We start from the raw sequence: 27,027 nt of genomic DNA on the forward strand, positions 1-27,027 counted from the left end.
AAAATACATCACATGTACGAACAACTGCCATTCATACATACTGCAAGGTCTTTAAAAACAACAACTGAAAAATAAAGCATTTCTTTTTTTATTACAAATGGAAAGTGACATATCTTGGCTACTGTAGAATGTAGGTGCTCTGGGTAGTAGATACAATATATTTACTAAAACGCCAAGAAATTTTTTTTTCATATGAACACATGGAAAACAACTGTTGAAAGTGATGTGCCTAATCATATAAGTTAAAGTGACAAGTTTTTACATGTACACTCCACATCTGAGGATTGAGAGGTTCGGAGACTAAGGACTACTCTAATTTTCAGACTTCCTGCTTTATCCTCACCTAATCCTAACTTACTCTGTTTATGTTTTATATGAGTATTCTTTTTTTATTTCTGTACTGCATATGACATGCCTGACACTGTTGTACTGAATGGTCCAAGGGAGAGTTGTTGTTGTTGTCTTCAGTCCTGAGACTGGTTTGATGCAGCTCTCCATGCTACTCTATCCTGTGCAAGCTTCTTCATCTCCCAGTACCTACTGCATCCTACATCCTTCTGAATCTGCTTAGTGTATTCATCTCTTGGTCTCCCTCTATGATTTTTACCCTCCACGGTGCCCTCCGATGCTAAATTTGTGATCCCTTGATGCCTCAAAACATGTCCTACCAACCGATCCCTTCTTCTAGTCAAGTTGTGCCACAAACTCCTCTTCTCCCCAATCCTACTCAATACCTCCTCATTAGTTACGTGATCTACCCATCTAATCTTCAGCATTCTTCTGTAGCACCACATTTCGAAAGCTTCTATTCTCTTCTTGTCCAAACTAGTTATCGTCCATGTTTCACTTCCATACATGGCTACACTCCATACAAATACTTTCAGAAATGACTTCCTGACACTTAAATCTATATTCGATGTTAACAAGTTTCTCTTCTTGAGAAACGCTTTCCTTGCCATTGCCAGTCTACATTTTATATCCTCTCTGCTTCGACCATCATCGGTTATTTTACTCCCTAAATAGCAAAACTCCTTTACTACTCTAAGTGTCTCATTTCCTAATCTAATTCCCTCAGCATCACCCGACTTAATTTGACTACATTCCATTATCCTCGTTTTGCTTTTGTTGATGTTCATCTTATATCCTCCTTTCAAGACACTGTCCATTCCGTTCAACTGCTCTTCCAAGTCCTTTGCTGTCTCTGACAGAATTACAATGTCATCGGCGAACCTCAAAGTTTTTACTTCTTCTCCATGAATTTTAATACCTACTCCGAATTTTTCTTTTGTTTCCTTTACTGCTTGCTCAATATACAGATTGAATAACATCGGGGAAAGGCTACAACCCTGTCTCACTCCTTTCCCAACCACTGCTTCCCTTTCATGTCCCTCGACTCATAACTGCCATCTGGTTTCTGTACAAGTTGTAAATAGCCTTTCGCTCCCTGTATTTTACCCCTGCCACCTTCAGAATTTGAAAGACAGTATTCCAGTTAACATTGTCAAAAGCTTTCTCTAAGTCTACAAATGTTAGAAACGTAGGTTTGCCTTTTCTTAATCTTTCTTCTAAGATAAGTCGTAAGGTCAGTATTGCCTCACGCGTTCCAACATTTCTATGGAATCCAAACTGATCTTCCCCGAGGTCGGCTTCTACCAGTTTTTCCATTCGTCTGTAAAGAATTCGCATCAGTATTTTGCAGCTGTGACTTATTAAACTGATAGTTCGGTAATTTTCACATCTGTCAACACCTGCTTTCTTTGGGATTGGAATTATTATATTCTTCTTGAAGTCTGAGGGTATTTCGCCTGTCTCATACATCGTGCTCACCAGATGGTAGAGTTTTGTCATGACTGGCTCTCCCGAGGCCATCAGTAGTTCTAATGGAATGTTGTCTACTCCCGGGGCCTTGTTTCGACTCAGGTCTTTCAGTGCTCTGTCAAACTCTTCACGCAGTATCTTATCTCCCATTTAGTCTTCATCTACATCCTCTTCCATTTCCATAATATTGTCCTCAAGTACATCGCCCTTGTATAGACCCTCTATATACTCCTTCCACCTTTCTGCTTTCCCTTCTTTGCTTAGAACTGGGTTTCTATCTGAGCTCTTGATATTCGTACAAGTGGTTCTCTTCTCTCCAAAGGTCTCTTTAATTTTCCTGTAGGCAGTATCTATCTTACCCCTAGTGAGATAAGCCTCTACATCCTTACATTTGTCCTCTAGCCATCCCTGCTTAGCCATTTTGCACTTCCTGTCGATCTCATTTTTGAGATGTTTGTATCCCTTTTTGCCTGCTTCATTTACTGCATTTTTATATTTTCTCCATTCATCAATTAAATTCAATATTTCTTCTGTTACCCAAGGATTTCTATTAGCCCTCGTCTTTTTACCTACTTGATCATCTGCTGCCTTCACTACTGCATCCCTCAGAGCTACCCATTCTTCTTCTACTGTATTTCTTTCCCCCATTCCTGTCAATTGTTCCCTTATGCTCTCCCTGAAACTCTCTACAACCTCTGGTTCTTTCAGTTTATCCAGGTCCCATCTTCTTAAATTCCCACCTTTTTGCAGTTTCTTCAGTTTCAATCTGCAGTTCATAACCAATAGATTGTGGTCAGAATCCATATCTGCCCCTGGAAATGTCTTACAATTTAAAACCTGGTTCCTAAATCTCTGTCTTACCATTATATAATCTATCTGATATCTTTTAGTATCTCCAGGATTCTTCCAGGTATACAACCTCCTTTTATGATTCTTGAACCAAGTGTTAGCTATGATTAAGTTATGCTCTGTGCAAAATTCTACAAGGCGGCTTCCTCTCTCATTCCTTCCCCCCAATCCATATTCACCTACTATGTTTCCTTCTCTCCCTTTTCCTACTGTCGAATTCCAGTCACCCATGACTACTAAATTTTCGTCTCCCTTCACTCCCTGAATAATTTCTTTTATCTCGTCATACATTTCATCTATTTCATCATCATCTGCAGAGCTAGTTGGCATATAAACTTGTACTACTGTAGTAGGTGTGGGCTTCGTATCTATCTTGGCCACAATAATGCGTTCACTATGCTGTTTGTAGTAGCTAACCCGCACTCCTATTTTTTTATTCATTATTAAACCTACTCCTGCATTACCCCTATTTGATTTTGTATTTATAACCCTGTAATCACCTGACCAAAAGTCTTGTTCCTCCTGCCACCGAACTTCACTAATTCCCACTATATCTAACTTTAACCTATCCATTTCCCTTTTTAAATTTTCTAACCTACCTGCCCGATTAAGGGATCTGACATTCCACGCTCCGATCCGTAGAATGCCAGTTTTCTTTCTCCTGATAATGACGTTCTCTTGAGTAGTCCCCGCCCGGAGATCCGAATGGGGGACTATTTTACCTCCGGAATATTTTACCCAAGAGGACTCCATCATCATTTAATCATACAATAAAGCTGCATGTCCTCGGAAAAAATTACGGCTGTAGTTTCCCCTTGCTTTCAGCCATTCGCAGTACCAGCACAGCAAGGCCGTTTTGGTTAATGTTACAAGGCCAGATCAGTCAATCATCCAGACTGTTGCCCCTGCAACTACTGAAAAGGCTGCTGCCCCTCTTCAGGAACCACATGTTTGTCTGGCCTCTCAACAGATACCCCTCCGTTGTGGTTGCACCTACGGTACGGCCATCTGTATCGCTGAGGCACGCAAGCCTCCCCACCAACGGCAAGGTCCATGGTTCATGGGGGGCAAGGGAGAGTAAACAAACAAATAAAATATAAAAAACAGGCTGTCCCATTGCAGACAGTTTATGGTGAGGCAGTAAAATCCAGGCTGTCTAAAGACCTTCATTCGTATCTCAACAGAAGGACTGCCATTAAATTACTTTATGGACAAGGGAAAATGTGACACCCTACTGGAAAGTTATGACTTTCTACAGACAAAGCTGCAAGTTTACTTCCACCGAGCTATTTCACTGCCGAGGCTGAACTAGGTTTTAGGACAACTGGAACCATGTTCATGTGACAGAATTCAAACGACAGTTTGCCTTCAGCCTGACAATGAAGCGAGGAAGATGACTCAGGGTGCAAGTGACCTGTTCATACCAGGAAATGAACTGGTTTCTGATGCTAAACAGTATGGCAACAAACATGAAGTCCTTGATCAATAGGAGGCAAAAAATGCCTATGAGACAATGGAAATGTTTATCAAAGAAGATACCAACAAACACACACACACACACACACACACACACACACACACACACACACACACACACACACGGCCAGTCATCTGGGCGCAATGGACTTAGCATCCAATGATGTCAATGGCCGCACATGGGTGTGCTGTGTGTGTGTGTGTGTGTGTGTGTGTGTGGGTGTGTGCGCACGCGTGTTTTCTTCCTACATTTGAAGGGCTGGAACAGCTTATAATATTAAGCAGTCTTCTTACAATGTTCTTACCTGTCACTCAACACCACCTATGTGGTGAGTAGCACTAACCTATTTCAGGTTTAAGATGCTGACTTGTTTTACCACATCACTGCAGCACAAAGACAACCTGCAATAACTAGGAAGGGAATAGTCCACATAGTGTTATGCACTTTATTTATGTTTTCCTTTACTCTGTCAAGCACTTAAGTGTGATCTGCACAGTTGCAGACACATGGATATTGCTGTATGGACTTAATTCAGGTAGGACTGCACTGTTCGAAGTAACGAACACAGACAATGGTGTAAAAAGGTGCACGAGCAAGGTATCAGAATAACTGCAGCATGCAGATATAAGTGTACAGTGAAGATGATGTAAATGCATTTTGTCCTCCAACAAATAATTCCCAATGCCCCACCCCAAGCCAACCAAACGGGAACCCATGAGAAATTCACGTACCATAAGTTGTTGGTTACCGATCTCACTGTTGTAGAACACCACTGACACACTGTTGTAGAGTACTACAGACTGCAAAAGTGTAAGAGTAACAGTCTTCTGCACAGAATATCACATTTACTTGCACCCATAAGAAACTGCAATGAAATTCATCACATGATGTAACCTTAAGTAAAAATATAAACTAGTTTTCTATATATCATTACACAAATAAATAATTACTTTGCATTTGTTTTCTTTTCATAATTTTAAAAATATATATAAATTGTTTACTATCCTACCTCACTTCTAAAATTTGCTTCTGCCTACCCTGAAATGCTGTGAGTCGTTCCACATGAAATCGAGCAATAAAAGAATGGCAAGTAGCAATCTATCTTTTCCTACATTGTAAGCCTGAACCTTGACAGTTTAGAACTTTGTAATATTTTGTCATTTTAGTCAACCCATCAAAATAAGATGAAATCCAAAATTAAAGAGTTCTGGGCATTTTATTTACAAGTTATTATTTTAGTTGCCAAAACTATGTGATTTTTGCCACATTTCAAAACCTTAAAATGGACTTCTCAAAAGTCTGACATATATGCCTGAAATTAATACAATTTTAGTCAGTTTATTATAGGCTTTAAAACATGTGCTGCTTGACAAAATTCATTAAAATGCTAAATTTTCCCAAACCAAAACACTTAATTTTGAAAATTTCCAAATCTGCCTTTTTTGTTTTAAAAAATGTAAGTTAGTCATACACTATTTGTTAACATGTGAACCACATTTCATGATGGTATTCCATAGAGAACACATGGAAATAAATTTTATTTTACTGCATTCCAGTTGCCAACTGCACTTTGTTGCAAGCTGGTTCATAAAACAACTGTTAATTGACATTGAGCACAAAGTAAGTACACTTTGCTTTATGATTTTATATTTTTACTAAGCTATGACATAAACCATTAACATAAGTAATGTAATGTATAGTATGCATTTTTCATGTTACGTAATATTTAATTTACAGCAGCTCATGTGGATAGAAAAGTTGCAGTGTCATGATTTAAAATTCCAAATTTCCCAAAAGAAAGTTGAAAGGCACATTTGGGAATACGACGAGTACCAATCATGGTCAACAGAGTGGAAGAATAAACTTTCTGTATTCCAACATGTGCAGTTAAAAAATCAATTGGAGGCTTAAGCATTTTAAATCATTATACTGGCACATTTGTGACACTGTTACCTGAAGACATTCTTGCAAATGAAACAAGTGGATTAATAATTGCCCATAAAATATAAGTCAAAGTGGCTTCCTTGACATTTGTATTAACTGTGGAAGGACAACATGATCAGATATTAACTTCCTTTCAACTGTTTAAGCAGAGTAAGGATGTACGCCAGCAATCACTTATATGTAAAAAATGATGAGCATGTGCAGAATACAAAAAGGAGCTTGTCAAAAAGATTTTATAGTCATAGCAGTCCCCAGGACTCCTTGTTGGAAGTATCAAGCAATGAAAAACCTCATACTTAGTAAATTAAATTCTGCAACTGACATTGGAAGAACATACAGATTAGCCAATAAAGAGCCATGAAAAGCCTTGCATTACACTGGAAAAGAACATGTTACAACAGTAATCTGTCAGTACTGTTTGAGACAACACAATTTGAAAGGAAACTGCAGTACATAACTTCAGACTCCTCACGAACCACGGACCTTTCCATTGGTGGGAAGGCTTGCGTGCCTCAGCGATACAGATAGCTGAACCATAGATGCAACCGCAATGGAGGTGTATCTGTTGAGAGGGCAGACGGAAAGCAAGGGGAAACTACAGCCGTAATTTTTCCCACGGGCATGCAGCTCTACTATATGATTAAATGATGCCTGCATCCTCTTGGGTAAAATATTCCAGAGATAAAATAGTCACCCATTGGGAACTCTGGGCAGGGACTACTCAGGACATCGTTATCAGAAGAAACAGAAAAGGCATTCTACGGATCAGAGTGTAGTGTGTCAGATCCCTTAATTGGCCAGGTAGGCTCGAAAACTTAAAAGGGAAATGGATAGGTTAAATTGAGATATTGTGGGAATAAGTTAAGTTTAGTGGCAGGAGCAACAGGACTTCCGGTCAGGTGAATACAGGGTTAGAAATACAAAAATAGGAATGCAGAAAAGCCACTATGAACAGCACAGTGAACGCATTATTGTAACCATAGTAGACATGAAGTCCACACACACCATGGCAGTACAAATTAATATGCCACCTAGCCCCACAGGTCAAGAGATTGAGGAAATGTATGAAGAGATAAAAGAAATTGTTCAGACAGCTAAGGGAGACAAAAATTTAATAGTCATGGGCGACTGGAATTCGATAGTAGGAAAAGGAAGAGAAGGAAAAGTAGTAGGTGAATATGGATTGGGGGAAAGGAATGAAAGAGGAAGCCACCTGATTTGAGTTCTGCACAGAGCTTCATTTAATCATAGCTACACTTGGTTTAAGAACAATGAAAGAAGGTTGTATATATGGAAGAGTACTGGAGACACCGGAATGTTTCAGACTGATTATATAATGGTAAGACAGAGGTTTCGGAACAAGGTTTTAAATGTAAGACCTTTCCAGGGGGCAGATGTAGACTCTGACCACAATTTATTGGTTATGAACTGCAGATTACAATGGAAGAAACTGCAAAAATGCGGGAATTTAAAGAGGTAGGACCTGGATAAACTGAAAGAACCAGAAGTAGTAGAGAGTTTTAGTGGGAGCATTAGGGAATGATGGACAAGAATAGGGGATAAGAATGTAGTAGAAGAATGGATAGCTCTGAGAGCTGAAATAGTGAAGGCAGCAGATTGTCAAATAGGTAAAAAGATGAGGGCTAGGAGAAATGTTTGGGTGACAAGACAAATTGAATTTAATTGATGAAAGGAGAAAATATAAAATGCAATAAATGAACCAGGTGAAAGGGAATACAGAGGTCTAAAAATTGAGATTGATAGGAAGTGCAAAATAGCTAAGCAGGAATGGCTAGAGGACATATGAAAGGATGTAGAAGCATAGGCTAGTGTGTAAGGTAGATGCCACCTCCAGGAGAATGAAAGAGATCTTTGGAAAACAGAGAACTACCTATGAGAATTTCAAGAGCGTAGATGGAAAACCAGTCCTAACCAAAGAAGGGAAAGCAGAAAAGTGGAGCTATATAGAAGGCCTACACAAGGGACATGTACTTTGAGGCAATATTATGGAAATGGAAGAGTACGCAGAGGAAGATGAGAAGGGAGATATGATACTGCATGAAGAATTTGACAACGTGCTGAAAGACTTAACTCTAAACAAGGCCCCAGGCGTAGACAATATTCCGCTAAGAGTTACTGATAGCCTTGGGAGAGCCAGGCATGACAAAACTCTTCCATCTGATGAGCAAGACATATGAGACAGGTGAAATACACTCAGACTTCAAAATAAATATAATAATTCCAATTACAAAGAAAGCAGGTGCTGACAGGTGTGAAAATTGCTGAACTATCAGCTTCATAAGTCACAGCTGCAAAATACTAACACGAATCCTTTACAGAAGAATGGAAAAACTGGTAAAAGCCGGCCTCAGGGAAGATCAGTTTGGATTCCGTAGAAATATTGGAACACATGAGGCAATACTGACCCTACGACTTATCTTAGAAGCTAGATTCAGGAAAGGCAAACTTATGTTTCAAGCATTTGTAGACTTAGAGAAAGCTTTTGACAATGTTGACTAGAATAATCTCTTTCAAATTCTGGAGGTGGCAGGGGTAAAATACAGGGGGAAAAAGGCTATTTACAATTTGTACAGAAACCAAATGGCAGTCACAAGAGTTGAAAGAGTTGAGGGGCAAGAAAGGGAAGGAATGGTTGAGAAGAGAGAGAGGCTTGTAGCGTATCCTCGATGTTATTCAGAAATGGAAGAAAAAGTTGGAGGAGGAATTTAAGTCTAGGAAGGACAAATAAAAACTTTAAGATTTGCCAATGCCTTTGTAATTGTGTCAGAGACAGCAAAGGACTTGGGAGTGCAGTTGAACGGAATAGACAGTGTCTTGAAAAGAGGATATAAGAAGAACATCAACAAAAACTAAACGAGGATAATGGGATGTAGTCAAATTAAAGCAGGTGATGGGGAAGGAATAAGATTACGAAATGAGAGAGAAAGTAGCAGATGAGTTCTGCTATTTGGGAAGCAAAATAACTGATGATGGTCAAAGTAGGGAGGCTATAGAATGTACACTGGCAATGGCAAGAAAAGCTTTTCTGATGAAGAGAAATTTGTTAACATCAAGTATAGATTTAAGTGCCAGGAACTCCTTTCTGAAAGAATTTGCATGGAGAGTAGCCATGTATGGAAGTGAAACATGGACGATACACAGTTTAGACAAGAAGAGAATAGAAGCTTTTGAAATGTGCTACAGAAGCATGCTCAATATTAGATGGGAAGATCACTTGGCTAATGAGGTGGTGTTGAAAAGAATTGGGAGAAGAGAAATTTGCAGCACAACCTGACTAGAAGAAGGGTTCCGTTGGTAGGGTACATTCTGAGGCATCAAGGGGCCACCAATTTAGTACTGGAGGCAAGTGTGGGGGGTAGTAGAAGAAAACCAAGAGATAAATACAGTATGAAGATTCACAATGATGCAGGTTGCAGTAGTTACTCAGAGATGAAGAGTCTTGCACAGAATAGGTTAGCGTGGGCAGCTGCATCAAAACAGCCTTCGGACAGATGACCACAACATCAACAATTAGCAGCTACATTGTGGTTTAATAAGTAACATTAATGTATTTGTAAAATGAAGGTATAATTAAACAAATTATTCATAATCTTGTTTGAGCAAGCCACGGCATATGTTGAAGTATCTTCACAGTTAACTCGGGAAAGCCATGTGTGAATCTAAATTTATAATGTAATAAATAGATTGTCACTATAAAATAATAATTATTTTACAGCCTTATTTGGTTCCTGAGTTGTTATAACTTAGCAAGAAGTCCCATGCCCTATTGACAATGCACTAGGTGCTGCTGTTACCAGTAACACAAAATTTATTTCGATAAGTTTCCACTGGAACACCACCTTTAAACTGCTTTAAAAGACTGGTTGTAGTGACACACTGCTCTCTAGCTTAGCCCAAGGTATAGGTTACACTGGAAGGTAACAGTTTGGCTGTGAGTTGGCAAAACGCATGAAGGTGGGGGGGAACCACTCTTGTGGTGATAGAACTGATTAGCACCTTAGCCTGTTTGAAAAAAATCGCAAAATAACATCACATTATAGCTGCCATAATGTTTACGATGTTCATTGCATCTTTCCTGTATCACGGGTCAAAGTCAATGACTCTAATGTATCATTCCTCCCTATCCACTTGTGGGCAGAAATTAATTTAAATTTCCATGGTACCACTGCAGTGACAGCAACTAAATTTTCTGTAGAGTTACGAACCTGCAGAAAACACTCATCAAACAAGAAGGCTACAGAAAACACTCATCGAACAAGGTTAGTCTGAGAACCAGCTACTAAGAGCAACAACAGAAGTGAATGAAAATTCCAGCGTAACAATCACAAGCGTTCCCTGGGAATTTGGACTAAAGGAGAACTTTTTAATTTTCTTATTTCAAAAGACTAGTGGCAGCATAGCTGGAAGGAAGCCAATTATGCCAGAAGATGATGTATGACCTAATGGGGAATTTGACTAGCAAAAAGTGAAAGACACTATAAACATGCACGTGACTCGACACAAATGTTTGCTGTCTGAAAATTACCCCACACATTATATTTGCACCATTCCATGTGACAACTGCCAGACACCTTTTTAGTTATTATAGCATGAAATTTTTTCCCTGTGTAATTGTCAGTCGTGAGGATTTCACACAAATAAAATATTACGAAACTGTAATTATCAGAACTGTAGCACACAAGATATATTTTTGCATAATAATAACCCCCATTAGAAATGTCTTATCGATCAACAAATCTTACATAGCTGATATGAAGATATCATATATTATTCCTGCAGCTTCTATTAGATTTTAGGATAGTGGGAAATTCCTAAATCCATTATAAATGTAGGAACGTGTTTGTAAAATGTAAATGCTATTGGATTAAATAAGACCATTCACCAAAAAGCAGAAGTGTGAGTTGTCAATAAGGACAGACAAAAGAAAGAAAACTTGCTACCTCCGGAAGTTATCCTTTGATGAGCTAGAGTGAAACACAGACGCAGCACAAGCTCATCAAAGGATAACTCCTAAAGCTGTGTCTATCAACAGCTCAATGCTTCTACTTTCAAGTGAGTACAATCCTTTAATCCAAATGTTGTATGTAAGGTACACAAGCGGCAAGACGCAGTCAATACCTTCGCTGCGCAGTGCCGATGGTACTGTTACCGATGACTGTGCCGCTAAAGCGGAGTTATTGAACGCAGTTTTCCGAAATTCCTTCACCAGGGAAGACAAATGGAATATTCCAGAATTTGAAACACGAACAGCTGCTAGCACGAATTTCTTGGAAGTAGATACCTTAGGGGTTGCGAAGCAACTCAAATTGCTTGATACGGGCAAGTCTGCAGGTCTAGATTGTATACCGATTAGGTTCCTTTCAGATTGCGCTGATACAATAGCTCCCTACTTAGCAATCATATACAACCGCTCGCTCACCAATAGATCTGTACCTACAGATTGGAAAATTACGTAGGCCGCACCAGTGATTAAGAAGGGTAGAAGGAGTAATCCATCGAACTACAGACCTATATCGTTGGCGTTGGTTTGCAGTACGGTTTCGGAGCATATACTGTATTCAAACATTAATCACCTCGAAGGGAACGATCTATTGATATTGATACGTAATCAGCACGGTTTCAGAAAACATTGTCCTTGTGCAACGCAGCTAGCTCTTTATTCACACGAAGTAATGGCTGCTATCAACAGGGGATCTCAAGTTGATTCTGTATTTCTAGATTTCCAGAAAGCCTTTGACACCGTTCCTCACAAGCGACTTCTAATCAAGCTGCGGGCCTATGGGGTATCGTCGCAGTTGTGCGACTGGATTCGTGATTTCCTGTCAGGAAGGTCGCAGTTCGTAGTAATAGACAGCAAATCATCGAGTAAAACTGAAGTGATATCTGGTGTTCCCCAGGGAAGTATCCTGGGACCTCTGCTGTTCCTGATCTATATAAATGACCTGGGTGACAATCAGAGCAGTTCTCTTAGGTTGTTCGCAGATAATGCTGTAATTTACTGTCTAGTAAGGTCATCCGAAGACCAGTATCAGTTGCAAAGCGATTTAGAAAAGATTGCTGTATGGTATGGCAGGTGGCAGTTGACACTAAATAACAAAAAGTGTGAGGTGATCCACATGAGTTCCAAAAGAAATCCTGAGGAATTCGATTACTCGACAAATAGTACAATTCTCAAGGCTGTCAATTCAACTAAGTACCTGGGTGTTAAAATTACGAACAACTTCAGTTGGAAAGACCACATACATAATATTGTGGGGAAGGTGAGCCAAAGGATGTGTTTCATTGGCAGGACACTTAGAAGATGCAACAAGTCCACTAAAGAGACAGCTTACACTACACTCGTTCGTCCTCTGTTAGAATATTGCTGCACAGTGTGGGATCCTTACCAGGTGGGACTGACGGAGGACATCAAAAGGGTGCAAAAAAGGGCAGCTCATTTTGTATTATCACGTAATAGGGGAGAGAGTGTGGCAGATATGATACGCGAGTTGGGATGGAAGTCATTAAAGCAAAGACATTTTTTGTCGCGGCGAGATCTATTTACGAAATTTCAGTCACCAACTTTCTCTTCAGAATGCGAAAATATTTTGTTGAGCCCACCTACATAGGTAGGAACGATCATTAAAGTGAAATAGGAGAAATCAGAGCTCGCAAAAGGTTTAGGTGTTCGTTTTTCCCGCGCGCTGTTCGGGAGTGGAATGGTAGAGAGATAGTATGATTGTGGTTCGATGAACCCTCTGCAAAGCACATAAATGTGAATAGCAGAGTAATCATGTAGATGTAATTACAAAATGCTTTATAAGCAGCACGAGCAAAATATTGAAAACAGGATAAAAAGAGTGTGACTAGACACAGTATAGCTATATTTTTGAATCACATTTGCATTATGATTTTGAACTGTTTGCTTGTTGTTTACAAAAATAAAAGGAATAACTTAACAGAGCAAATCTGGCAGTAGCATTGAATTTATTAACAACTTTGCGAAACACTGTGGGGTGAAATCTAAGATGGCAGAATAGCTAAAATGTGAATCAATGTTTCATATGATTCCTCCCCCCCCCCCAAAGGGCTGGGGGGGGGGGGGTTGATGGGTGAAGTATTTATTGTCAAAAGTAGTAACATGCTTACTCATTTGATCTTTATCATACATGCATAGGTGTTGCCAACATCTGCGTATGAGCAGCCAATTGCAAACTTTAGCCACACACTAGAACGAAAACTATAGAAATTTACTAGTTATGGATCCAGCTGTCAAGTTTTCGAGTTACAGCAATCAATCACTTTACAGGAGAAGAAACAAAAGAGTAAAAATGGGGACACTTGTGGTAGAGTAGAGTTTCCCAAACAATTTCCACAGTGCCTGGACAAAAGTTTAGAATTTGTGTGTGTTTTGACTGACATTAGAAATGGACTTTTAATTTTGAAGCTATTACAAAACTTGAAGTTGCTCAGCAAGCAATGGAGATGCTTGTTGCAAATTACTAAAGAAGACAGGAATGCAAATTCGATGACAGACTGGACTGGAAGAACAATAATGACCAAACTAAAGTTTAACTGGGTGGGATATGTTGGTACATAATATATGGTTAGTGAATCAAGGGATTACTTTGTTGGATTTCACAATGTAAGGGAATGGTCAAAGCCATTAATGGAAAGTGTGCAGATAAGAAATAACATACAGAAGCAACATGGGTGTGTATAGCTGGAGATCATAATGCACGAAGAAGTCGTGAAAAGATTGTCATACAGCGATAAATGCATGAGTGATAATTGTCGTCGACTTCTAATTTTCACAGTCAAATGACAGTAAGATGTGGGTTTACACAAGGTAAACATACCATTGAAAGGACAACATTAAACAATTTTTTCTGTGAACCAACTGGCGTGGTAAGCACCGAACTACCTTTCACCAAGAAGGTATTCCGAGAGCACTATCCTAAACAAATTCCTGTTGAATACACGTATCTGTTCAGGCGCGCATGTTAAGGGGTTCGGTGAGTTCTGTGAAATTAATGTTCAAGGCAGAGTCGAACAAAAACCTTCCACATAGTTTCTAAACGTAAATATAATGTTTTCGAATTGTAATTATCACAATTTGTTACTACTTACACGAATATCCAATGCTAAATGCTTGAACGACCTCTTCAGCACGCCGCGGGGTCCCTTGACGGTGACCAGGCGTGACTTAACCTTCACGCTGCACCCGTCGGGGATTTTAACAGTTTGATTCGTTACTATTGTCTTCATCCTGACAGTAGAAAAAACAACACTAAGCAAATAATACGTCGAAAAATTTCAGAAAAAAATCAATATAAACAAAGAAAATTTAAGTTTGGTTCCATACGTAGAGCATCACAATTGCAATATGAAATATTTACTTCACCTAGAAAATTCTCAAATGAAGCTAAACACTATTTTAAGGAATATTCACACTATGTACAACACCGGTTTTCGACTATTAATTAGATTTAAACAGATATAACATTTAACAACATTACCTCTCTAATCACGCTTCTGCCACCCCGACCGGAAGAAAGAAACCTCGAACCTCTTTGACCGCCAAAGATTGTTGTTCACAACGTATCGGGTTAGACAACATATGAAAGTTTTATATCGACAGTACTTAATTTTAATTTGATGGACAGTAGTTATACAAAAATTAGAATTTAATAAAATAATGTTGCATAAAAATAGTGCATCCACGATTGCCTTTAAATACGTGTGTTGGTTGTAGCCACTGTCTAACATTACATGTTCTATTATTTCTTTGATAAAATTAATATGGCTCTCATGATTGGTTGTGTTTGTTTTTGCCGTGTGCGATGTGTGGACAAACTTGTGTACCTGGCGATGTTTTGAGTATTATTTTTGAGTATATTTTAATCTCAGTTATTATTTTGCACCGGTGATTGATAGTTTATCTTGCAACAAAATTATATTCGCAAGCACAATTAATTTGAGTTCTGAATAGTTCTTGTATCTGACATTATAGTATGGTGCATCTGCTGTGCGAAGGCGTTACCTACGTTGGATGTGTTTAGCTAGTCACTACACGAACGGAAATGCCACAGGGTTCATGCTCATGAATATAAAATTTTGACGTTAATTAACTGCTCGGATTCCGTGTATTTGTAGAGCTTACGAGCAAAGATCTGATGTTGGGATTTGATCACCGCCAGATTTTAAATTTTCAGCTAATCAGCTTCCTCTAGTGCGTTCTTGGGAGTGGGAAGATGGATGTATTTCTTCCGCAGATACTTGATGAAACTTAAAATAAGTTACTGTAGTCTCCTTAGACCTAAGTGCTTCATTTACATTATTGATGATAAAAATAAATGCGTTTAAGATCCTGACATTCCACTGTATTTGAATATTTCAAAAATTTTCCCCCCATTTTCCTCTAGATGAATGTCATCGTTATCCGCAGGACACTTTTAATGTAGGTTTCTTCAAATTTCTGTAGCCTATTCATTATCAGATGGTACATATCTTAATTGTCTGCAGCAGTGCGGGAGTCATGTAAACTGCAGTACAATTATCGTCATCGGGAAACACCCAATACGTTTTCCAGAATACTGTGTACCCCACTATGCAGCCAACGGATACCAGTCACTGTAAGCAAAGCAATAAAATCTAATAATGTGAATAATTATCTTCACAGTTACATGACTCCTACACTGCCGCAGACAGTTAATATATGTTCCATCTGATGACGAATCGCTAGGCAGTTCGAAACCAGTAATGGAATAATAAAAAAATTGAAGAACAAAACAAAAGGCGACTGATTGCAGTCATTTGAAGAAACCCTTATTCATCAAAATTGCAGTGTTCCTCATCCACAATGGATAAAACTTTAACTTGTAATGTTCCATTCGCATCAACCTGGTCCAGCCTATGTATACATTGGAAAATAAAATCATAGTTCAGTGCCCCATTTCAGTTGCACTCTAGAAACACTTTTGCAACTGTAGTTCAACATTTGTCACAAATGAACACACTGACTGTGCAACATAATCTGACAGAAAGGCCACACTGTAATATTACCCAGAAATTACGGCATATCGCCCAATTTTTGTGTTTTAACATGTTTAACCCAATTGCTGTTGACATGTAATATACTTGTTTGCCAGAGGTGTGTGTTTTAGAGAAAGAGAGAGAGAGAGTAGAGCTCTGTTGGCTACATTTTACATTATTTTCAACCTAAACTCACTTTTTTAGTATTGAAAAATTATCATTTTAATGGTAGCATAATAGATTAATAAAAAATAAAAGCAGCTATACTCCGATTAAAATTACATTATTGTGGCTGACAGATTGCAGGGAGGCGGGGGGCTGTGTTGTTGGTGTACGTCCAGCCCTGCTGCACAAGGTGCTGGACGTACCTGCAAACCAGGCAACAGAGTGAGCGCATGGTGCTCAAGAAGGAACTACAGTTGAATGGCGGCTGGTCCCTAGGACTCGACTCATATAAATGTCAATCACAAAGTAATTTTAATTGGAGTATATAGTAATGTTAATAGCACTAAAATGTAATACTGAGACCATTCACACCCTTTCTGTATAGGTGAATTATGTGATAAAAAAGAGAGCGAAGAGAAGAGGAAGAAAATAATTCAGGAGAGTGACTTCATAATAATGTTCACCTATTACCTCCAGGCAGTTTTGTAACTAAGCTTCTCATGCAACCATTTTTGTAAGAGGGACCACTACACAAAACATGGACAGCACTGTAACTACAATGGGATTAAGTTACAAATTAAAATCTGTGTGCACCATCCTTAGTCTTGAACGTGAGTGTCTGCCCCAGGGAAACTTACAGTGATGACCAAGCCCTGTCCATATAAATCCGGTCAGTGAAATTAGAGCCATCATCATTAACTCCACAGTCACGTAATTATGAATCTGTGCAACAATTAACAGCGAAACACTGTGATTCACTGCATTTCTTCCATTTAAACGTACTATCAATGAGAAGTAAACTTCCAGCACTTGAACTATTTTTGGAAGAACTTCAGTGTGGTGTGCTGTGCCTAGATGAGCACTGGCTAAAGGAACATGAATACGAGATGTATATTCCAGCTGGCTATAAACTTTCAACTTGCTGCTTTATATCAAATATACAAAAAGGATAACTATCAATACAAATGAAAAGTGAACTACAGAATTAAGATGACAGATCAAAAAGCATTTAGTATGTGAAGGAGAAATTGAAACCGATGCCATTCACTTCCCTGACAGCAAGATCATGTATTTGTATTTTATTTGTCTCATAACATACATTTACAGATCATTCAATCATACTGTATAGGAGACATGTTATGATATACATAATTACTTATATTGGACACAGTAATATTATTAAAGTGTTTTCCTTATGATGTAACTGTACATTATCTTTATATATGTACTATACAATATTATACACACTACTATAATATTAGACAGTCACACTATTCAAATGATGGCCATAGTAATATTATTATTTTCTTGTGACATAACAGTACATTATCTTTATATTTGTATACAATATTATACACAGTGCTATAATATTATGCAGTCACACTATTCAAATGATGATTTCATCGTTCATAAATTCCTCAATTGAATAGTAGCATTTTTCCACCAGGAGATCATATAGTTTTCTCTTCAGTGAATCTGTCTCCATGCTCAGTACGTACCTACCCTTGAGTTTATTGTAAATTTTAATTCCCATGCACTGGGATGTCTGTTGGTAGAGTTTTGAGCAATGTTGTGGAAGCATGAAATTTTCTTTGTGTCTGTTGTTGTACATATGCTTGAAATAGTTTTCTTCCATTAGCCCAGTGTTACTATGTAAAAAGATGATAATTTCAAATATGTACAATGCAGGGATAGGTAATATTTTTAGGTTCATGAATAATGAGTGGCAGCATGTTCTTGGAGGGGCGGCACACAATTTTCTAACAATTCTTTTTTGAAGTAGCAGGATTCGTGGCATGTAGCTTGAATTTCCCCAAAAAAATTAAACCATATCTAATTACGGATCTGAACATCATGGCAAAAATCCGCCATGAAAACGAGCTTTCAGACCACTTTCCCATGACATGCAGTGTAAAACAATGCTGTGTACTGGCTCCCACACTCTTCTCACTTCATTTTGCAGCTGTTATGAGAGGCGCGACCAAAGCCTGCAGTGGTCAAATGGGTCTTGACTCGAGAACAGACAAAACTGTCTTCAACATCTCTCCCCTCAGAACAAAAAGTCGCGTAAATAAAATATCTATCTTAGAAATTCTTTACGCAGATGACGTACACAAGAGTGTGGAACAATTCGAGCATATCCGCCTACAGAACCTGGATGATAAATGAAAGCTCTGCAAATCTAAGCCCAAGCCTAATTACATCTATACGCATAACTCCAGTGGGCAACTGTATTGCACTTGGTGCTACCGGATCTTCAAAGCAAAGCTCGGTTTTGCAAGCCACATCCGAGCCCGCGACAGTATGGGCTAAATTACTGATGAAGTCGCTGTCACCCGACACAGCGAGGAGGACATGATGATGGATTCGAAGTAACTGTTGTGCACCACTTTTCTGCGGCCTGTGTCTGTTATACCAGATAGCATATATAGCATATCCATTGCAAAGGCAAGGTGATATCTATGTACCATGCCCATAACTAGTACTAACATTTTTGTCCAACATACAAACAATCTGTAATATATCTGTTAAGATATAAGGAACATAAAATTTTAATTTTTGGTGACATCAGTATTAACATATTGATTAAAAATTCTTAAAGTAACTTCCTGCTGGATAACCACAAGTCATACAATTTCTCATGCCTAAATTATAAGTCTACCAGGCAGAATGCCTGCCTAAGTAATTTTATACCAAAAATTTGCAGAGATGATGTAATTTTAACTGTTGTTGAACCTATGTTGTTGACCATGATAGAATATTCCTGAAATTAATGGGGTACAAAAAAATCATGTGTAATCTATAGAACCTAGACTTGTGAGACAATTGAAACCACTAAACTTAGGAAATCTCACACAAAGACTTTTAACAATTGACTGGCGCACCACTGTCATGGAAAATGACTCACTGGTTGATGCTTTATGCTTTTGATTATTTCTTGCGTACTATATTTAATGAACACTGTTCCCTCATCATTAAGCACAACAAGCTAAATGCAAGGAAGAGACAAAACAAAAATGTAACTAACTGGTACACACATCACTTGAATAATTTAAAGATTCTGTTAAAAATCTACTATAACTCTTACCATTCTGTTCATGAGCATGGGTATTCATATGAAAAAAAAAAGTACGGAAAAGGTACCTGACACTGTCTCATGTAGCATTTTGATTAAGAATTTGAAACATATGGAATAACTAAAACACAACTTGCATTACTGAAATCATATTTGACAAATAGAAACCAGATGGCTATTGTAAATTCAAATAATAAATCTGACCTGAAAGTAAAATATGGAGTCCCACAAGCATCCATGCTGGGATCTTTCTCATTTATTGTGTATTTGAATGACCTCCCTAACTAACTACACTACAAATTTTTGATGTATGCTGATGACACAACTTTTATCATATCACAAAAAAAGGCTGTCCTTAAATAATAGTAAAACTGAACATACACTCTTTTCTCTTAGGAATATTCATAATGTACAGTATCACTCAGTAAAGTTGTTAGGAATCTACCTTGATAGTAAATTAAACTGGAACACCAACACAGAAAAGCTTGCAGTAAATTAGCAAGAGTTCTATATCTCTTAAGGTAAAAGAAGGATTGTGTGAGTAAAGAGCTCATACTTATGACATACTATGCCTTTTTCTGTACACACTTACACTATGGAATACTTCTAGGAAACTCTGCTGGGGCAAAAGAGGCCTTTATCTGGCGTAAGACCATTAGATGTATATTTCGCTTGAATAAGTTAACTTGTAGTAAACAATACTTTGTTGAACATAAGATACTTACAGTCCCCAGTCTCTACATACTCAAGGTATGAATGCATGCATGTGTGCTAAACAGAATATCTGCGAGTATGAAAGTGGGTCAATGTGCACTTACATGACACTAGAAACAGAAATTTACTAGACATCGTTGGAATTGATTAAGTAAAGTAAAAAATAATTTTTTAGGTGCTAGCAAATGATTTTTCAACAGTATACCTCATAGGACAAGGGAATTAAATGGAAATAAATTTAAAATAGTGGTAGCGACAAAGCTGAAAGGGAAAGTGTTTTATAATGCAAACAAATTTATATGTACTGAAGAAAACGATGAACTTTTAATAATGTGATTGTGAATAGAGTCTTAAATGTAGCCTACATAATCTATGTAAAAAACCTGTGATAATCTAAACCTTTAAAAGAAATATTTATGTAATATTATTTATATATGTAAACCATTGTATAATTATGTATGTAGTGATGATGCCTTATACAACATCGCAGTTGGCCACAAGCAAATAAATCAGTTTCAATTATTCAGCAACACTGTGATACAGATTGCTTTTCCATTCTACTCCATGTTATTCTCTCGTCTGGTTCAAAAACTTTTCAGGTCTTTTTTTTTTTTCTTTTCTTTTTCTTTTTTTTTTTTTTTTTTTTTAAAAAATCGGTGTTTGATTGAAAACTGTGCCATTTGCATCCTGTAAGTTAGTACCGCATTAGTACTAAGAAATGCCAAATAGAGTAAATACATTTGGATCACATGTCAAAATATCTTTCCTCGTGTTTAATGCAATCAGTCTGCTGTGGCAGTTGAAAATAGGAAAATGAGAGCTGAAGTTTTAAATTTCACGTTCAAGAAATCATTCACATAGGTGAATAGTGCAAACATACCATTATTTGACCATCACACACTCCTGTATGGACGACATAGTAATTAGCATCCATGGCATAAAGAAACAACTAAAAGATTTGAAAGCAAATAAATCACCAGTTCCACATGGAACCCCACTTTGGTTTTACAAAGAGTACTCTATGGCATTGGCCCCTTACCTAGCCTGCATTCAGTGTGTGTCTCTCGCCCAGCACAAAGTCCCAAGTGACTGGAAAAAGTGCAGGTGATTCCAGTATATAAGAAGGGTAGCAGAAAAGATCCGCAAAATTACAGACCAATATCCCTAACTCTGGTTTGTTGCAGAATCCTTGAACATATTCTCAGTTTGAACATATTAAACATTCTAGAGAGTAGGAAGCTTTCGTCCATGAATGAGCATGGTTTTAGAAAGCATTGCTTGTGTGGAACTCAGCTTACCCTTTTCCTACCTGATATACTGTGACTAAGGATGAAGGGCAACAGGTAGAGTCCATATTTCTGGTTTTCCAGAAAGCATTTGACATGGTGCCCTATTGCAGGCTGTTAATGGAGGTATAAGCATATGGAATAAGTTCACAGATATGCTTAAGCATCAGATCCCAGTATGTGTGTACTTGACAGCGAGCATTCATCAGAGACAAGTGTATCATCAAGAGTGCCCCAGGGAAGTGGGATACGACAGCTGTTCTCTGTATATGTAAATTATTTGGTGGACAGAGTGGGCAGCTATCTGTGGTTGTTTGCTGATGATGCTATGGTGTATGCTAAGGTGCCAAAGTTGAGTGGCTGTAGGAAGATACAAGGTGACTTGTACAAAATTTCCAGTTGGTGTTATGAATGGCAGCTAGCTCTAAATGTGGAAAAATGTACATTAATCAGACGATTAGGAACAACAAACCTGTAATGTTTGGATACAGTATTATTGGTGCCTTGTTTGACACACTCAAGTTATTTGAATATCTGAGCATAATGCTGTAAAGCAATATGAGGTGGAACGAGCATGTGAGAACTGTGGTAGGCAAGGCGAATGGCCAACTTTGGTTTATTGGAGAATTTTAGGAAAGAGTGGTTCACTTGTACAGAACACTGCCTATAGGATGCTGGTGCAACCTATTCTTGAGTACTACTTGAGTGTTTGGGATCCGTACCATGTCGGATAGAAGGAAGACATGGAAGCAATTCAGAAGCAGGCCAACTTCAGTTGGAAAGACCACATAGATAATATTGTGGGGAAGGTGAGCCAAAGGTTGTGTTTCATTGGCAGGACACTTAGAAGATGCAACAAGTCCACTAAAGAGACAGCTTACACTACATTCGTTCGTCCTCTGTTAGAATATTGCAACGCGGTGTGGGATCCTTACCAGGTGGGATTGACGGAGGACATCAAAAGGGTGCAAAAAAGGGCACCTCGTTTTGTATTATCATGTAATAGGGGAGAGAGTGTGGCAGATATGATATGCGAGTTGGCATGGAAGTCATTAAAGCAAAGACGTTTTTCGTTGCGGCGAGATCTATTTACGAAATTTCAGTCATCAACTTTCTCTTCCGACTGCGAAAATATTTTGTTGAACCCAACCTACATAGGTAGGAATGATCATCAATATAAAATAAGAGAAACCAGAGCTCGAACAGAAAGGTTTAGGTGTTCGTTTTTCCCACGCACTGTTCGGGAGTGGAATGGTAGAGAGATAGTATGATTGTGGTTCGATGAACCCTCTGCCAAGCACTTAAATGTAAATTGCAGAGTAATCATGTAGATGTAGATTTGTTACCGACAAGTTTTAACGATCCGTAAGTGCTATAGAGATGTTTTGGGAACTCTGATGGAAATCCCTGGAGGGAAGGCAACATTCTTTTTCAGAAAAACTATTGAGAAAATTTAGGGAACTGGCATTTGAAGCTGATTGCCAAACGATTCTACTGCCACCAACATACATTGCGCATAAGGACTGTGAAGATAAGATATGAGAAATCAGGGCTTGTGTGGAGGTTTGTAGACAATTGTTTTTCCCTTGCTCTGTTTGTGAGTGGAACAGGAAAGGAAGTGACTAGTTGTGGTACAGGGTACCCTCCGCCACACACCATATGGTGACTTGCGGAGTATCATTGTAGATGTAGATGAAATGTTATTCTTTTTCAGAATTGTAATGATTCTTCTCTTTTAGCAGCTGATTTCTATGTTTAATTTATCCATAGTTGATTCACCTGATTGGTCCAAGTATCATCAGAGGAATTGTGTTTATTCAGTAGCTGTTATTCACGTGTAGAATAAGTGTGAAACAAGCATCCACAGATATGCCAAACAGATTATATTGTGGAACTGAGGGTGTGTCCTCGACATGAGTTTCGGCTACTGGAAACCCGCTGATGATAATTATATGGGTAATTTTAATTTGCCCATATAATAAAAAAATAATTTGCAAAACATAGGAAGTAACTAAATTTCATGCAAAGAAGAATAAATACTGTTGTATATAGTACATAAATGAAAATAGTCAATTTTTGAAAACATAATGTAAGTGGGTACATAAAAAATCCTCTCACCAAGTGGCGGCAGGAGAACACACATATAAAAGTTATTATGTATGCGAGCTTTTGGAGCCAGTGGCTCCTTCTTCTGCCTGAACGGTTGAAGGAGAAGGAAGTGGGGTGAAGTAAAAGGGCTGGTGAGGTTTATGAAAGGGGGTAGAGTTTGGAAAAGTCACCCAGAACCGTGGGTCAGGGGAGACTTACCAGACGGGATGAGAAGGAAAGATTGAGTGTTGTTCCAACAGACCCGGGATTATGGGTGACTTATCTGAACTCCACCCCTTTTCCTAAACCTCAAAAGTCCTTTTCCTTCACCCCTCTTCCCTTCCCTTCAAGCTTCCTATGAGAAGAAGGAGCCACTGGGTTCGGAAGCTTGCATACATAATAACTTTTATATGTGCGTTCTCTTCCCATTGCTTGGCAAGTATGTTTTTTTCTATCCAGTTACGCTGTATATAGTATAATTCATATGTATCACAGAGTTTTTCATACAAGTAAGATAAGAGTTTAACACTCTCACGACGACAAGGTCATTAGAGAAGGACCATAAGCTTGAATTAGGGGAAGGAAATTGGCCTTTGCTTTTCTAAGCAACCAAACTGACATTTGCCTTAAGCAAATTTGGGGAACTACAGGAACCCTAAATCTGGCCAGCAAAGCAGAGAATTTAATATTGATCCTCCAAGGTGCAAGTTCAGTGTATTACCAGTGTACTACCTGTATGTCCCCATCTATATTCCATAAGCCACTTTATGGTGTGTGACAGAGAGATCTTACAGTACCACTACAATTTCCCTCTTTCCTGTTCCTAAGCTTCTGTATGAGCTGTAATTTCCCTGAGTTTCTTGTGCTCAATTTGCAAGACGTATGTGGAAGGATGTAGCATATTGCATAATGTCTTGGAGTATTTGCTGTCAGACTTTTAAGAGTAAATTTCTCTATGATGTATGATGTTTCTGTTACAGTGTATGCCACTGTAGTTTGATGAGCATCTCTGTAATGCTTTCATGCGTATGAAACTTGCAGTGATTGGCTATAAAATCAGGAGCTAATGGTTTAATGACAGAAATGGCCAAATGTTAACAATACGTATACTGACCATATAGGAGGGACATTGACTCACAGACTAGCACAATGAAAAGACTGCTGTGCTTTTAAGCTTGCAGCTGAAGAGCCTTCTGAAATTGAAAACATGCACACATTCACACAAGCACAACTCACACACGCGTATGACCACTGACCCTGCCTGCTATGGGTGGACTGCTGACTGCAACTGCACCTGACGGGAGCAGCAATCTGGCATGGGTGGTGGGGATTAATGAGGAAGTATGGTGCAGGGATAGCAGGGTAGGGTAGGGGAAGCTGCTGTGCTGCTTGGAGGAGCATGCAGGGATGTGTTGGGGGGAAGGTAGGTTTGCTAGGTGCACATGGGAGATTTTTGGGGACGGGAGAGTGCAGCAGAGAAGTAGAAAAGGGAGAAAAAGACTAGTGAGTGTGTTGGCAGTGTAGAAGGTTGTTCAGTGCTGGAGTGGGAGCACAGAAGGGGATAGCTAGGTGGAGGAAAGGGTCAAGCAAAAGATGAAGTCAGGCTGTTTTAAGGAACATAGGATATACAGCAGAAAGAGTTCCCACATGTGCAATTCAGGAAGCTGGTATTGGTAGGAAGGGTCCAGATGTTGCAGGCTGTGAAGCAGTCATTGAGATGACGCACAATGTGGTGGGAAGCATGATCGGCAACTGGGTATTTCAGCTGTCTCTTGGCCACAGTTTGTTGGTGGGCATTCATGCAGACAGACAGATTGTTAGTAGTCATGCCCATGTAGAATACTGTACAGTAGTTGAAGCTTAGTTTGTAAATCACATGGCTGCTTTCACGGTTAACCCTGCCTTAGATGAGACAGGAGATACATGTGGCTGAACTGGAGTAGATTGTGGTGGGGATGTATGGGACAAGTCTTGTATCCAGGCCTATTGCGAGGATATGAGCCATGAGGTAAGGAGTTGGGAGCAGGGGTGGAGTAGGGATGGGCAAGGATATTATCTAGATTCTGTGGGTGTTTGAACACCACTGTTGGAGGGGTGGGAAGGGTTGCGAATAGGATATTCACAATTCTGGGCATGACAAGAGGTAGTCAAAACCTGGTAGAGATTGAGATTCAGTTGCTCCAGCCCTGAGTCGTACTGAGTTACAAGAGGAGTGCTCCATTGTTGCTGGATGGTGGGTATGATGGAAAGTAATAGAGACAGAGTGTGGGAAATCAATTTCTGTGCAGGATTGGGAGGATAATTTTGATTTGTGAAGACCTCACAGGTAACCTTGGTATATTTGGAGGGCTACTCAGCACTACAGATGCAATGACCATGGGTGGCTAGGCTATATGGAAAGAACTTCTTGGCCTGGAATGGCTGGCAGCTGTCAAAGCAGAGGTATTGCTGATTGTTGGTAGGTTTTATATGGGCAGAGGCACTGATGTAGCCATCCTTGAGGTGGAGGTGAACATTGAGGAAGCTGGCTTGTTGGGTTGAGGAGGACTAAGTGAAGCGAATGGAGGAGAAGGTGTTGAGGTTCTGGAGGACTGTGGATGCGGTGTGTTCACCCTCGGTATAGATCATGAAGATGTTATCAGTGAAAGTGAATGAAGTGAGAATTTGGGATTTTGGGTGGTTAGGACGGATTCCTCCAGATGGCCCATGAATAGGTTGGCATAAAATGGGGCCACACGTGAGGTGGTTGCTGTACCACAGATTTGTGTATAAGTAATCCATCAGAGGAGAACTAACTACGAGTGACAATATAGTGGGTCATGGTGTCCAGTAAGGATGTTGTAGGTTTGGAGTTGGTCAGGCATTGTGGAAGATAGTGTTCTAATGGCAAAGCTGTGGTTATTGGGGCTGTAGTGTAGAGAGAAGTGGCATCAACAGTGATGAACAGGGCACCATTTGATAAGGAACAGGAACTGTGGATAGTTGGTGGAGGACATAGTTGGCATCTTTTGTGTAGGTAATGGAAATATGCTGAATGTGTCTATCCATGAAAGCAGAGATTCTCTCTCTAGGGCCACAGTAACCAGCCACAATGGGGCATCCTAGTTGGTTGGCTTCATGCACTTTATTAACCATGTATAAAGTAGAAGAGCAGGGAGTGGCAGGGGTTAGGAGAGAGATAGACTCAAGAGAGAGGTTCTGGGATGGGTCTGTGGATTTGAAAAGAGCCTGGAGATCCTGTTGGATTTCTGGAATGGGACCACTATGGTAGGGTTTGTAGGTTGGTGAATCTGTCAGCTGCCAAAGTCCCTCCACCAGGTAATCCTTGCAGTTCCAAACCAAAGTGGTGAAGCCTTTGTCGGCATGTAGGGATCAATTTTTAGGTGGTGGATTGTGATTCTTCCTGTTGAAGTTGGGTTGGTTTTCAAGTTGAGGGATTTAGGGAATGATGGTGAGGCAAGGTTTGAGGTTAAGAAATTCTAGAATGTTAACAGAGAGTGATTTGGGGGCAGTGGGGGTGAATCACAGTTGGATGGAGAAGTGAATTGAATCTGTGTATTACATCAAGAAGGAGA

The 27,027-nt window shown here is 39.2% G+C and overlaps 1 protein-coding gene across 1 annotated transcript in view; it reads right to left on the reverse strand.

Annotated features, from left to right (window-relative positions):
* The window catches only part of LOC124619854 (60S ribosomal protein L9), a 28,884-nt gene extending 14,130 nt beyond the window's left edge, over positions 1 to 14,754 (reverse strand). The window contains exons 1-2 of the mRNA XM_047146466.1: positions 14,608 to 14,754; positions 14,219 to 14,357 (exon numbers count right to left, since the gene is read on the reverse strand). Of these exons, the coding sequence (XP_047002422.1) occupies positions 14,219 to 14,356 (138 nt within the window). The 5' untranslated portion in view covers position 14,357; positions 14,608 to 14,754. The remainder of the gene's footprint in view (positions 1 to 14,218; positions 14,358 to 14,607) is intronic.
* Positions 14,755 to 27,027: the final 12,273 nt, after the last annotated feature.

This window comes from Schistocerca americana, chromosome 6, assembly GCF_021461395.2.
Source record: "Schistocerca americana isolate TAMUIC-IGC-003095 chromosome 6, iqSchAmer2.1, whole genome shotgun sequence".
Classification (NCBI taxonomy): Eukaryota; Metazoa; Arthropoda; class Insecta; order Orthoptera; family Acrididae; genus Schistocerca; species Schistocerca americana.